This window comes from Blennius ocellaris (genome assembly GCF_963422515.1).
Source record: "Blennius ocellaris genome assembly, chromosome: 18".
Taxonomy (NCBI): Eukaryota; Metazoa; Chordata; class Actinopteri; order Blenniiformes; family Blenniidae; genus Blennius; species Blennius ocellaris.
The window spans coordinates 3,357,427-3,369,926 of NC_137667.1; the positions used below are offsets into that span (position 1 = coordinate 3,357,427).

Here is a 12,500-nt window from a genome sequence, read left to right on the forward strand (position 1 = left end):
CGGAGTGTCAGATAGACACGCCGGTTGGCCGTCCGGTTTCAAACCGCCAGCGACTTCAGCCCACCAGCAATCCCGTCCGTCAGTCAGCCAGTCAGTCACACGGCATCAGTATTCATCCCGCCCCTCGCGCCGCACGCAGTTTAACAAATCGAAGACGGAGACGGCGACGGGGAGGAGGTGGGGAGGGAGGGAGGAGGGGGGAGGGGGAGGGAGGGGGGGGGGGGGGGGGGGGGGGTGAGAGGCCACTTTAAACAGTCGGTCTGTCGGGAGTGACCTTTGACTGTTGGGAAGTCAGTGTGTGTGTGTGTTGGTGTGTGATGCCGGTACGACGCCGTCGTGCTCCCGAGCCCGTGGCCATGTGGCGCTCGTTTAGCAGGGGGGGGGGGGGAGAGGCCGGGTGTGTGAACGGCGAGGGAGGGAGGGAGGGAGGGAGGGGGATTGACTCCATCCTGGAAAACAGTTGAATAAGAAGCAGACAGGAGGGGGGGGGGAGGAGTGGGGGAATTGGTGGGGGGGGGGGGGGGGGGGGGGCAGCTGACCAGACTGAGGAAAAAAAGACAGAGCAGGGGAAGTATTCTCGCTAGAACAAGACGTGAGCGATGGCTTCTCCTCCTCTCTCTCTCTCTCTCTCTCTCTCTCTCTCTCTCTCTCTCTCTCTCTCTCTCTCTCTCTCTCTCTCTCTCTCTCTCTCTCTCCCCTCTCAGTCCGTCGCCTCGTCTCGGCGGCATATGTCCCAGACTTTTTTACCTGCGGAGACAGCATGCGCGCACAGTTGGAAATATGAGTCACCACTATACATAGAGCGACGATGAGATCGATATGGGGGGGTGGAGGAGGGGGGGGGGGGGGGGGGGGGGGAGTTGCAAGGACAAAAAGAAGGGCTGAGATATTGAAACTGCAGAGCGAGGGAGGAGGATGCAGGACAGGCACGTGTGTGTAGTGTGTGTGTAGTGTGTGTCCAGTGTGTGTCCAGGGTAAACAGCGGCGGTCAGGAGTGTGTCGCTGAGCTCCGAGAGGCCACGTCAAACAGAGCCCAGTACCCCCCCCCCCCCTCTACGCTCTATCACTCTCTCTCTCTCTCTCTCTCTCTCTCTCTCTCTCTCTCTCTCTCTCGCCCTCCTCTGATTCATGATCTACCGCTCTGTGGCATGCGGACGGGGGGAAACTGTTGCGATGGCAACCCAAAGCCCGACTCGTTCAGCGAGAGGGTGGGAGAGGGGAGGGGCTACGTCAACCCGGTGGAGACCTAATGCACTGCCCACACACACACACACACACTCGCACACACACACACACACACACGTGCATGCAACGAGTGATCAAGATTACAAAAGAGACTCTGTGCAGGGACTTACTTATAAGGTTATGGAGAGCAGAGCTGGAGATATCAGGGGCAGAGCCACGCTAACTGGAGTCAATAAGATTACTCTGGACACGGCCGGCCGGAGGGGGGGGGAGGGGGGGGGCGAACACACCGAGGCTGACGGGTGGAGAAACAAAATCAACCAAAAAAAACCACAAACAAATCCATCATAATTCATCTCGTGTGTGTGTGTGTGTGTGTGTGTGTGTGTGTGTGTGTGTGGGTGTGGGTGTGGGTGTGTGTGTGTGTGTGTGTGTGTGTGTGCGTGCGTGCGTGCAGCGCAACCTGATCCAAAGATACGACGTCTTGTATGTTTTTAATGAGCTCGCCGTTCCCGGAGGCCAAAATTAAATTTCTGCCTCTTAACATCCGTCATAAACTTCCTGTGACGGACCGAGGGGGTTTAAAAAAAAAAACAAAAAAAAAGAACGAGAAAAAAAGCTGCTTCGACACATTGAACCAGACGAACGCAAACGACGGGTCAGCGTCTGCAAAAAAAAAAAAAAAACCCAAGTTGACCCCAGAGGTGGAAACGACAGCTGGTTTAGAGAAGTGGCGAGGAGCCGGCCTTGAATAATGGAGGCTCTTCCTCTCTTCTCTTCTCTTCTCTTCTCTTCCAGGAAGACGTGTAAAATAAGCAAAACAGACTTCGGCCTTATTGGAAAATCTGAAACGGCTTTAAAAAAAAAAAAGGAAAAAGAAGTCGTCGTTTCCCCTAAAAGTGACGTAATGAACTTTTTTTTTTTTTTTGTTTGGTCAAAGTAGGTCACGTCAACAAGCCCTTCCGACAGACGCCGTGTTGTGTCGTTGCGCAATTATCTGAAATAATCCCAGAGATTATGAGGTGGGGGGGGGGGGGGGGGGGGGTTGGGGTAGCCAGCCGTCCTGCAAAATTCACCGAACCGCCGCGACATCAGACCGCATGGCGGCGCGTCGAGTCGCCGCAGCTTCCAGCTACTGGTCACTACAGTAAAGTGAAGCCGAGTCGAGTGACTTGGGGCGACGCTTTGTCCCACCACGAAGTTTTAAAGGTCCCTTATAGGCCTGTCACGATGCCATCAACGATAATATTGCCGTTTTTATGCAATTTTTTCACCAAAATAGTAATAATAATGGTATAATCATGCCAGTGGCAGTGATTCGACATGATTCCACGAGAATAACACGTCATACACCATAAATACCCTGTCGAAACATGAACAACGCCTTTCGTTTGCACCCTATATATACTCTTTTGGACACGGTTTACCGCATTTCTGTTGGTTAGTTAGTTGCCGTAGCAATAGGAGTCACAATCGCCCCGAATGTCCGACCCCCGTCGGAATCCGATCGCGGGTTGTCTTTGGTTACGTGACCGGAACAACTGCGACGAAGGGCCGTGGGATTTCGGACGCATCAGACCGACGGTTTAAGGGGCGTTTGGCCTCGTGCTCCCGGTTGCCAGATTGGTTCAGGAGCGTAAAGCCCCCCCCCTCCCCGATCTGCCGCTGTCCCTACAGATCCTCTGAGGGCTTGGGGTTCCGGGGGCCTCCGGTGGGCCACTCGAGGATATTCAGGGATTTGTTCCAAAGCCGGTCCATTATCCCGGCTGTGTGCTTGTGGACTGGAAGGAGTACCAGGGCTCTGGCTCTCCGTCCTCGCTGACCCTCTGGTGTTTCACATCGTGCTTCAGCGCGGAGGCGATAACGTGCTTTGTTTGTTTGTTTTTTGCCTGGCTCTGAATCCGGAGGATTCCATCTTTGTCTCATTAGCCGATGGGACGTAATGTCTGGTGGCCTCCGGGTGGGCTTTACCGTCCCGCCCACTCTTCCTCCGGCGAATTCTCAAATCAAAGGGTTGTCAGATTTTAAGGGGGTTCCTTTTTGAATTGCTGAATATTCACGGGCGGATGTGATGTGAATGAAATCCCACTGGTGGGCGGGGAGAGAAATGATGCGTCTGTTATTTGGTGAAACGAGGGAACCTGGAAAACACGGAAGTGGTGCACATGAAAGCTCGGAACGGATTCGATTAACGTCGTATAAAACTTAATCCCCCGACAAAAAAAACGTGGATCAATATGTAAATCAGTAAAGGAGATTATTGCCTGTTGCCTCGTTCACATAGTGCTTTATTATTTATATTTTTCAAATCTGTCCTTATTTTGTTCGTTTTTTTGTTTTGTTCTTTCCTGCTGTGTTTCTGCCAGTAATAAGCGAAGGGATGTTTTCATGAAGGAATCGCGTCAGGAATCTCACACATTTAGTTCACTGGTGGTAAAACTTTCAGGAAGTTCCACGAGGGAAAAAAAAAAAAAAAAAGTTTGTACCGTCTGGCGTGGGAAAAAAAACGAAATTTGCAATTTATCCAAACTAAAAAAAAAACGCTTCAAGTGGGCGTCCGATGGCCGCCGCCGCGGCGTCAGACGGGCTGGATTGAGCCAAAGCCCGGCGGTCGTTGGTAATTGAATGATTCGCAGCGGCCTTAACTCATTTACGCCGCTTTTCCCCGCTCAATTTAACCTCGCCTTGCTCATCAATATCGCCCCGTTGGCCTCTGCAGATGCTCATCGAGCCGCCGAGGCTTTACCCAGGTTCCAATTGGGTTTGTAAACCCCCCCCCCCCCCCCCACCTCCACCCCCCCTACCCCCCATTCCGTTGTACATCTTGTGTGACGTCGTGCGTCCGCTGCTTCTCTCTTCCAGTTCCCCGTGGCGTGATCCAAAATGGCGCCCGCGTCCGGAGCCAGGCCCTCTTCCCCGTCATCAGACCCTTACCTGTGAGCCCCGTGGGGAGCAGGACCTCGGCCATAAGGTTGGTGAACTTGAACCCCCCCACCCTCACCCCCCCAGGCACACACGCAGACACACACGCCAAAACACACGCAGACACACACGCACACCACAAATTTTTCCACTCGTAGTTTATATAATTACATCTTTATTGTGTTCACACGCTCCCCTGATGTGAAAAACATGTCATCCAGGTGTGTTTATATAACATCCGGAGACACACACACACACACACACACACACACACACACACACACACACACACACACACACACACACACACACTCACCCGCCCAGGTTTATTAGAGGGCGAGGCCTCGCGATTCAAAGAACATTTGGAGCATGCACGGACATGCACATCCATCATCGGAGCGTAAGACTATGATGGCCGGCGCCGCGTAATGAATTAAACATCGCCGGAGGCTCACTAAAGGTATGCGCTGAATATTTGATGGCGGCGATGGGGGCCGCGTGTTTTCCTTCCAACGCGCTAATGCGCTCAGCCTCCCGTCGTGACGGGAGACGCCCCGGGGGGCGGGGCCACGCCGCTCACGCTCCCATTTAAATAATTTTTTTTTTTTTTTTTATTAATCGGTTGTCGATACAACCGGCTCCCGCCGCTTCTGTGGCGTCCTGACTTTGGAGTTTGGGAGATTTTGCTGAGTCGCTGACTCTTATTTTGGAGGTACGAGCTTTTAATTTGAGCGAAGCGAGGTGCGATCTGAGGATGAGAGATTATCACCGAGAATGCTTTTTTTTTTTTTTTGCTTTCGAGCACTAATGTACGGAAGAGGATAAGGGCCAATGTGGGAAAAAACCCTGAGTTCTGACTTTTTTCTCAGAATTCTGACTTTAAAAGTGAGAATTCTGAGTTAAAAAGACAGAATTCTGAGTTTAAAAGACAGAATTCTGAGTTTAAAGTCAGAATTATGAGTTTAAAAGTCAGAATTATGAGTTTAAAAGTCAGAATTATGAGTTTAAAAGACAGAATTCTAAGTTCAAAGTCAGAATTATGAGTTTAAAAGTCAGAATTCTGAGTTTAAAAGACAGAATTCTAAGTTCAAAGTCAGAATTCTGAGTTTAAAAGAGAGAATTCTGAGTTTAAAAGTCAGAATTCTGAGTTTAAAAGACAGAATTCTAAGTTCAAAGTCAGAATTCTGAGTTTAAAAGTCAGAATTCTGAGTTTAAAAGTCAGAATTCTGAGTTTAAAAGACAGAATTCTAAGTTTAAAGTCAGAATTATGAGTTTAAAAGTCAGAATTATGAGTTTAAAAGACAGAATTTTAAGTTCAAAGTCAGAATTATGAGTTTAAAAGTCAGAATTCTGAGTTTAAAAGACAGAATTCTAAGTTCAAAGTCAGAATTCTGAGTTTAAAAGAGAGAATTCTGAGTTTAAAAGTCAGAATTCTGAGTTTAAAAGACAGAATTCTAAGTTCAAAGTCAGAATTCTGAGTTTAAAAGTCAGAATTCTGAGTTTAAAAGTCAGAATTCTGAGTTTAAAAGACAGAATTCTAAGTTTAAAGTCAGAATTCTGAGTTTAAAAGTCAGAATTCTGAGTTTAAAAGTCAGAATTCTAAGTTCAAAGTCAGAATTCTGAGTTTAAAAGACAGAATTCTGAGTTTAAAAGTCAGAATTCTAAGTTCAAAGTCAGAATTCTGAGTTTAAAAGACAGAATTCTAAGTTTAAAATCAGAATTCTGAGTTTAAAAGTCAGAATTCTAAGTTTAAAAGTCAGAATTCTAAGTTTAAAAGTCAGAATTCTGAGTTTAAAAGACAGAATTCTGAGTTTTAAAGTCAGAATTCGGAGTTTAAAGTCAGAACTCATGGTTTTCTTTCCCACAGTACCCTAAATCATCTTCCATACAAATGCGAAGTGGAGTGTGTATTCAGGTGTGACCATCAGTGTGTGTGTGTGTGTCCCGGTACAGATCGTCCCTGGGAGACTTCCTGAGCCGAGGCCAGGACAGCCCGTCCCGCTACTCCCCGCCCCTCTGCGGCGAGGACCTCCAGGACGACCACACCTACAGCACGGCCAAGTCCCCCAGCAGGCCGTGCCCGTCGCCGGGCGGCGCCGCCTCCCCGCCGCTGGACGACGACGACATCATCGCCGTGGAGATCCAGTCGGACGTGAAGCCCGAGCCCCGGGAGATCCCGCTGGACTCCCACCTCGCCGCCGCCGCCGCCACCGCCGCCGCCTACATTTCCCAGCAGCCCCCGCGCGGACAGAGACGCAGCTCGGGCACGGGGGCCGCCGGCACCCCGGCGGGGAGCAGTTTGCCCTGGACCAAAAGCCGAGCGCGGGGCGTCGGCGACACGCTGCCGCTGAAGAAGCGGCGCGCGGCGGCGGTGGAGAAGCCGCCGGAGAGCGACGACGAGGAGATGAAGGAGGCGGCGGGGTCGCTGCTCCACCTGGCGGGGGTCCGGGCCTGCCTCAACAACATCACAAACCGCACCGCCAAGGGCCAGAAGGAGCAGAAAGAGGCCCTGAGAAACTAAGACACACACAACACACAACACACACAACACACACACACTGACAGTAGACGGCTCGAAGCACGCACACGACAACACGCGCATATACAAATACACAAATAGGTCAACAGGTAAACGTTACTACAGCATTAGTCTCCACGGACACTCGTCATCTCCCTCTATCTATCTGCAGGGCATTAGGTGAATCCTACTTATTTGTGGCAATATCAAAAATCTATGTTTTCCTTACATGTTCAGCAACGCTAACATCAAAATGGGTATTTCTCATGTGTCTTTGTTGTTTTTGTTGTTCTAAAGGGGATGAAAGCCATAAGTAAAAAAAAATAAAAATGAAAAAAAACACACAAAAAACAATCCAACAACGCATGTTTTGTACGGAAGAGGAGGAGGGCCACTGTGGGGGAAACCCTGAGTTCTGACTTTTTAAACTCAGAATTCGGACTTTTTAACTCGGAGTTCTGACTTTTTAACTCAGAATTCGGACTTTTTAACTCGGAGTTCTGACTTTTTAACTCAGAATTCGGACTTTTTAACTCGGAGTTCTGACTTTTTGACTCAGAATTCGGACTTTTTAACTCAGATTTCTGACTTTTAATCTCAGAATTGCGACTTTTAAACTTGGAATTCTGACTTTTTATCTCAGAATTCTGACTTTAAACTCAGAATTTTGACTTTTAAACTCAGAGTTGTTACTTTTAAACTCAGAATTCTGACTTTAAACTTGGAATTCTGACTTTTTAACTCAGAATTCTGACTTTAAACTCAGAATTTTTACTTTTTTCCCAGAATTATGACATTTTCCCCAGAATTATGACTTTTAAATTTATAATTTTGACTTTAAAAGTCATAATTATGACTTTTAAAGTCAGAATTCTGAGGGGAAAAAAGTCAGAACTCAGGGTTTTCCCCCCCCACAGTGGCCTTCATCCTAATCCGTAGTTTTGTCACTAATCTGGACACGTGAAAAACAAAATAAAAACAACGCGACAAGAAGCCGAGATCACGGGAACGGAAGATGGCTGTGTTTGTCTTTCTTTTTTTTAACCAGTTTTTTTTTTTTGTTTTTTTTTTTTGTTTATTTCTATGTGAAATCTGTAGCAATCTTGCGGCGGTGCCCGGCGGAGACGCCGCACCACTTCTCTCCTTACATCCACGAGCACAAATGTGAGACTGTGCCAAAGATAAGCGACCAGGTTGCTTCCATGTAGCCAATTTTACCCACGAGTGAAGGAACGGCGAAGCGAGAGAGAGAGAGAGAGAGAGAGAGAGAGAGAGGCGGCGCCGAGGGCGAGAGAGTGACTTTTAAGGTGTCAAAGATAATTGTAAAACCCAATGTGATTATATATATTCATACACTTCAGATTATTTTACGCACACTTATAACAAAAAGCATCATGGGTAATAGCAAAAAAAAAAAAAATGAAAATAAAATAAAAAAAAAAAGACATGGTTTATTTCAAGAGCACTCATAGTATTTAAGAGTAAAAATATATTAAAATGGAAAAGATTAAAAAAAAAAAACTTTGCTCATGTTTTATCACCATAGCGACGGATAGTGTGCCGGGGTCTGAGGCAATATCTCCTTCATTTTGTTGTTGTTGTTGCATTTTAATGTAAACGTTCCCTATAAGAACCTCCCCAGTACTTCTTCTTGTCCGTAGGTCTGGATATCAGAGCTGCAGTAGCGACTTCACCTTCCAACTCATCTCGACAGCGTCTGACGACTATAGACAACCTGTGGGGTGTTTATTTTTTTGTTTTGTTTTTCTGTCTTGTTTATTACCCCCCCCCCCCCCACCTCCCCCTTCTCACTCTACCCTCATAAAGATATAAGCAATTTGTCCCCGCGCGGACAACTCTGTAAAAAGGTTAGAAAATATTTTATTTTTTTCCTTTTTCTTATAATTGAAGCAATTTGACCTGCAGGACTTTTCTCAGTTATATTGCATGGGTGCTTGTAAATAAGATAAGAAGCAAAATCTTTTTTATTCAAAGATCATGTAAGATAAACGATGTATTTAGCATGAAGCATGACTTATTTTCATATAAACCTTGATCCTAGAGGAAAGAAAAAAAAAGTTTTGCCGCCAATTCTTATACCCGTGATTACATTGGAGGTTGTGTTTTTTAGTTTTTTTGTTTCGTTTGTTTGTTTTGATTGTGTGTGTGTGTGTGTGGGGGGGGGGGGAGGGGTTCTTCTTTACTTCTGAGACGCGTCTTCAGGGAGGAACGTGGGAGATCACTCTGCAATTCAGAGGCCCCCGGGGTTTTTGTTTTTGTTTTTTTGTTTTTTTTTGTTTTTGTTTTTGTTTTTTTTTTAAAGTGGCTCCGGGGGTCCGGCTGAATCACCTCGAAGGGGTGGGGCTTCCGTCTTCTTCTGCCTGTACAGTGATTTTTAGGTGTTTAATGTTGACCTCTGACCTCCCCCTCCCCCACCCCCCCCCCCACTGGTGTGTGTGAGTTTGTGTGCCCGGGGAAGAAAAAGAAAAGAAAAAAAAAAAAAAAAAAACACACCCTTTAACATTGTGCCTGCTGCCCGTCTCTTGTCCCGTCTTTATTTATAACAGTGTTTTTGCTTTTTGTTCGGGTCTCTTTTTATTTGTGTGTGTGTGTGTGTGCGCGGATGTGTGTGTGTGTGTGTGTTGGTTGTTGGGAAACGTGAACGACCTCACATCTCCAGAACGACTCTCTGGGCAGAGCCGTGTCCTGACTGGCCGACGGGAGGAACGCATCTTTAATATAATAGCCCCCCCCCCCGTTGCCACGGCGACGTTTCCAGTGAAAAGGTGTCGTTATTTTTCAGTTTCCGTTTCGGGAAAAAGTTTCACGTTTATACGACAGGATGTCGCTGAAGTTTTCCTGCTGGGCCACTGGAGGGTGCTGTTTTTTTTTTAAACCATACACGTGTGTATATATATATATATATATATTCTGGGAATCGTAACGCAAACGTTATCGTCCAGAAGAAATCCCTACGATTTCTGAATATAAGCCACGCCTGCCAAATTAAAAAAAAAAAAAAAGGGCAAATTTACGTGATGCACCTGAACGCATCACCCGTAGCAGTTCCAGCGCTCGTTCAACCTGTAAATAAACCGAGTCATCGTTTGTGAGGGGGGGGGGAAGAAAAAGGGTAGGGGCTTATATTCTGGAAATTCCGGTATTTTCTACAACCATGCTGCACGTGCACAGTGTGTAAACGTATTGTTTACACATCGAATTTTCATATTTGAAAAACGGGCGTGAACACATTTACGATTTTAAAGTTCCTCATGTACACGTCGTTAAAAAAAAATAATAATAAAAAACTTGGGCCTTAAGAGAATAATCTGGAGATCTGAGGTTGACCAGTTGGTTTACGGGTCGTTTTCTATTTGTTCCTTTTGACGTTTGTTTTTTTTTTTTTGTTTGTTTGGTTTTTTTTTGCCACTCTGCCAAGTGTGTGTGTGTGTGTGTGTGTGATTTTGGTCAGGAGTGAGTTTGAAACCACGCAGACGTTGCACTGCTGTTGATACAACAAGTGTTAATTTGTTCCTATTATCTGCTGGTAAATTCCGATTTTTTTTTTTTTTTTTTTTATAAAATTTTCTTCTTTTTAAACGGGCAGTGGAAACAAACGAAAACGCATCCATGTCCCGTCCAACCGGTGCAAGTCTGTCACCACCTGTAGCACGCTCCACCGTTTGTTTGTTTGTTTTGTTTGTTTGTTTTCTTTTCCTTTCTGCAGAAAAGCGGAGACGCGACATCAGTGTTTCATGCCGTGTGCCATCCGTCCCTCGTCTTATATCTTGGCCCCCCCTGCCCCCCCGGGGTCGACCACTCTGCCGTTATTTGACGCAATGTTCGTGTTCGGTTTGCGTGTCGAGGTAAAGGAGGAAGGAGGTTTGCTTTGATTTAAGCGACCGTCTTTTTTTTTTTTTTTTAATCCCCTGACCTGGAAACGCAATATTAAAAAAAAAAAAAATTTTTTTTTTTTTTTTTCAAAAATACACTGCCTGAAATTTTCCCCTTAAAAACAAAAGTGTTTCTTTCAAACCTGCCAAACAAGCAAAATTGCTCTCCAATAAAAAAGTTGCCATTTTTGTTTTTATTTGTGGATGTTTTTTTTTAATGCGCCTTTTTTTTTTAATAGAATTTTTTTTTTTTTCTTGACGAAATTATCTACGATAAACTGCCACTTTTTTTCTTGGTGAACGTCTGAGCTGATTATTGGAAAGCCATAGGTTAGAGATGTCAAAAATGCAAAACTGTTATTGATCTGTGAGATGTGATGCAGAGTGACACCCAGGTGTCTGGTTCTCCTTTCTTTACCCTTTTCTTTTTGTTTGTTTGTTTGTTTTTCCTTTCGGTAAATGTTCAATTTTCTCCTTATTGTGCAATCATATTGCCAAAGAATGATTTCAAGACCTATTTCATCACTACATGTAAATATCAACGTTGTCCAATACCGTGGCAAAAAAAAGTATATAAATGTTGTTTTATTTTGTTTTCCATTTTCTGAAAAACTACAATGATGTTTATGTGATGTATTGTCTTCCAGTTGGTTGCAATAATAAAAAAAAAAAAATACGAGTTGCCGAAGATAAGCTTGAGTGTTTATTTTTTTTAATGAAACCATAAATCGCTTTTATTGTTTGAAGCTCGGGCGAACAAATGAGCTGCGTAATGTCCTGGGGAACACGAATGTCTCAACAAAAAAATTTTTTTTTAATATTTTTTATTTCGTGTCGACTCGGTTTTAATAACCGTTTAAATAATGTGTCACGCGAAGGGAAAACTGATGTTGAGGAAAATGTGGAGAATCGTGAGGATTATTATTCACCCTCTGGAGAAGAACTGAGGGAAATTCTTCGAGTAAACTTCTGGTGACCATGAATGGACAGAATTTTATGCCGACTCATCATCGTGGCGCCAGAGGAAATGACACCGAGGGATCGAGGTCCGATGGATTTATCTTAAGTAATTATTCTGATTACTCGCGTACAACTGTCGTTACGCCGCTACAAAGCCACCATCTACCATCAGATTTCTATTTCCTTAATAAAGTATCTTCATTTAAAGAACTTTCCTCGTATTAACAACAGTAACGTTACACAAATAATCAATTAAAGGCTGATTTTTATCTGGTAAAATGCAGATTAAGTCATGTTAGTCAACTTTATGGCTTTAAAAGTAGCAAATGAAAGGGTGTAAATTGTACTTTGTGAATGGAAAAATGCAAAAACTAAAAGTAAAATTACTTGTTTACAGCACTGTGAGAATAAACCATCGTCAGACGTGGGCGACTGCTGGTCAGAAGTTTAAAAGGAAAAACTACATATGAACCATATTTGAGCCAAACTTTTTGTTGTGGTTATATACTAGTTATTTTTAAATTGGCCCGGCACGCTAACTGCATAGTTTTCAAAAAGTTTCCGCGTAAAAAGTGGGAACTTTAAAAATGCAGATGACAAAATTCTGTTGAATTGCTGTTTTTCTTTTGTCCTTTTTCACTGAATAAAATTTTAAACATATATAATTCTGTAACGAAAATGCAAAAAAAAAAAGCGTTTTCATTTGAAACGTTGTGTAAATGGACCGAGTGCATTTTTTTTCTTCTTCTTTTGGGTTTAACAGCAGTCTGCGTCCATAAAGTTGCACTAGCGCCCTCTGCTGGTCCCAGCTCGCCCATAGCATTCCCGCCACTCAAACAAAATCAAAAGAAGGAAAGAAATCAAAAGGCATTTCTTTCCCCTTCACACCAGGATTAAAGTTGCACTTGTGAAAAAGTCATGAAAAATAATTATCTCTGGAGCGAAAATCGAACCCAGAAATCAATGAAATCGAATGAATTTGTGAAGATTTTGGAATTACAAAGACAAAATCCCGGCGATTC

The 12,500-nt window shown here is 44.6% G+C and overlaps 1 protein-coding gene across 1 annotated transcript in view; it reads left to right on the plus strand.

Annotated features, from left to right (window-relative positions):
* LOC308143243 (forkhead box protein N3-like) overlaps nt 1-11,211 on the plus strand; it is a 52,278-nt gene extending 41,067 nt beyond the window's left edge. Inside the window, exons 3-5 of the mRNA XM_080513982.1 lie at nt 2,920-3,050; nt 3,905-4,156; nt 6,061-11,211. Of these exons, the coding sequence (XP_080370108.1) occupies nt 2,920-3,050; nt 3,905-4,156; nt 6,061-6,628 (951 nt within the window). The 3' untranslated portion in view covers nt 6,629-11,211. The remainder of the gene's footprint in view (nt 1-2,919; nt 3,051-3,904; nt 4,157-6,060) is intronic.
* Nucleotides 11,212-12,500: the final 1,289 nt, after the last annotated feature.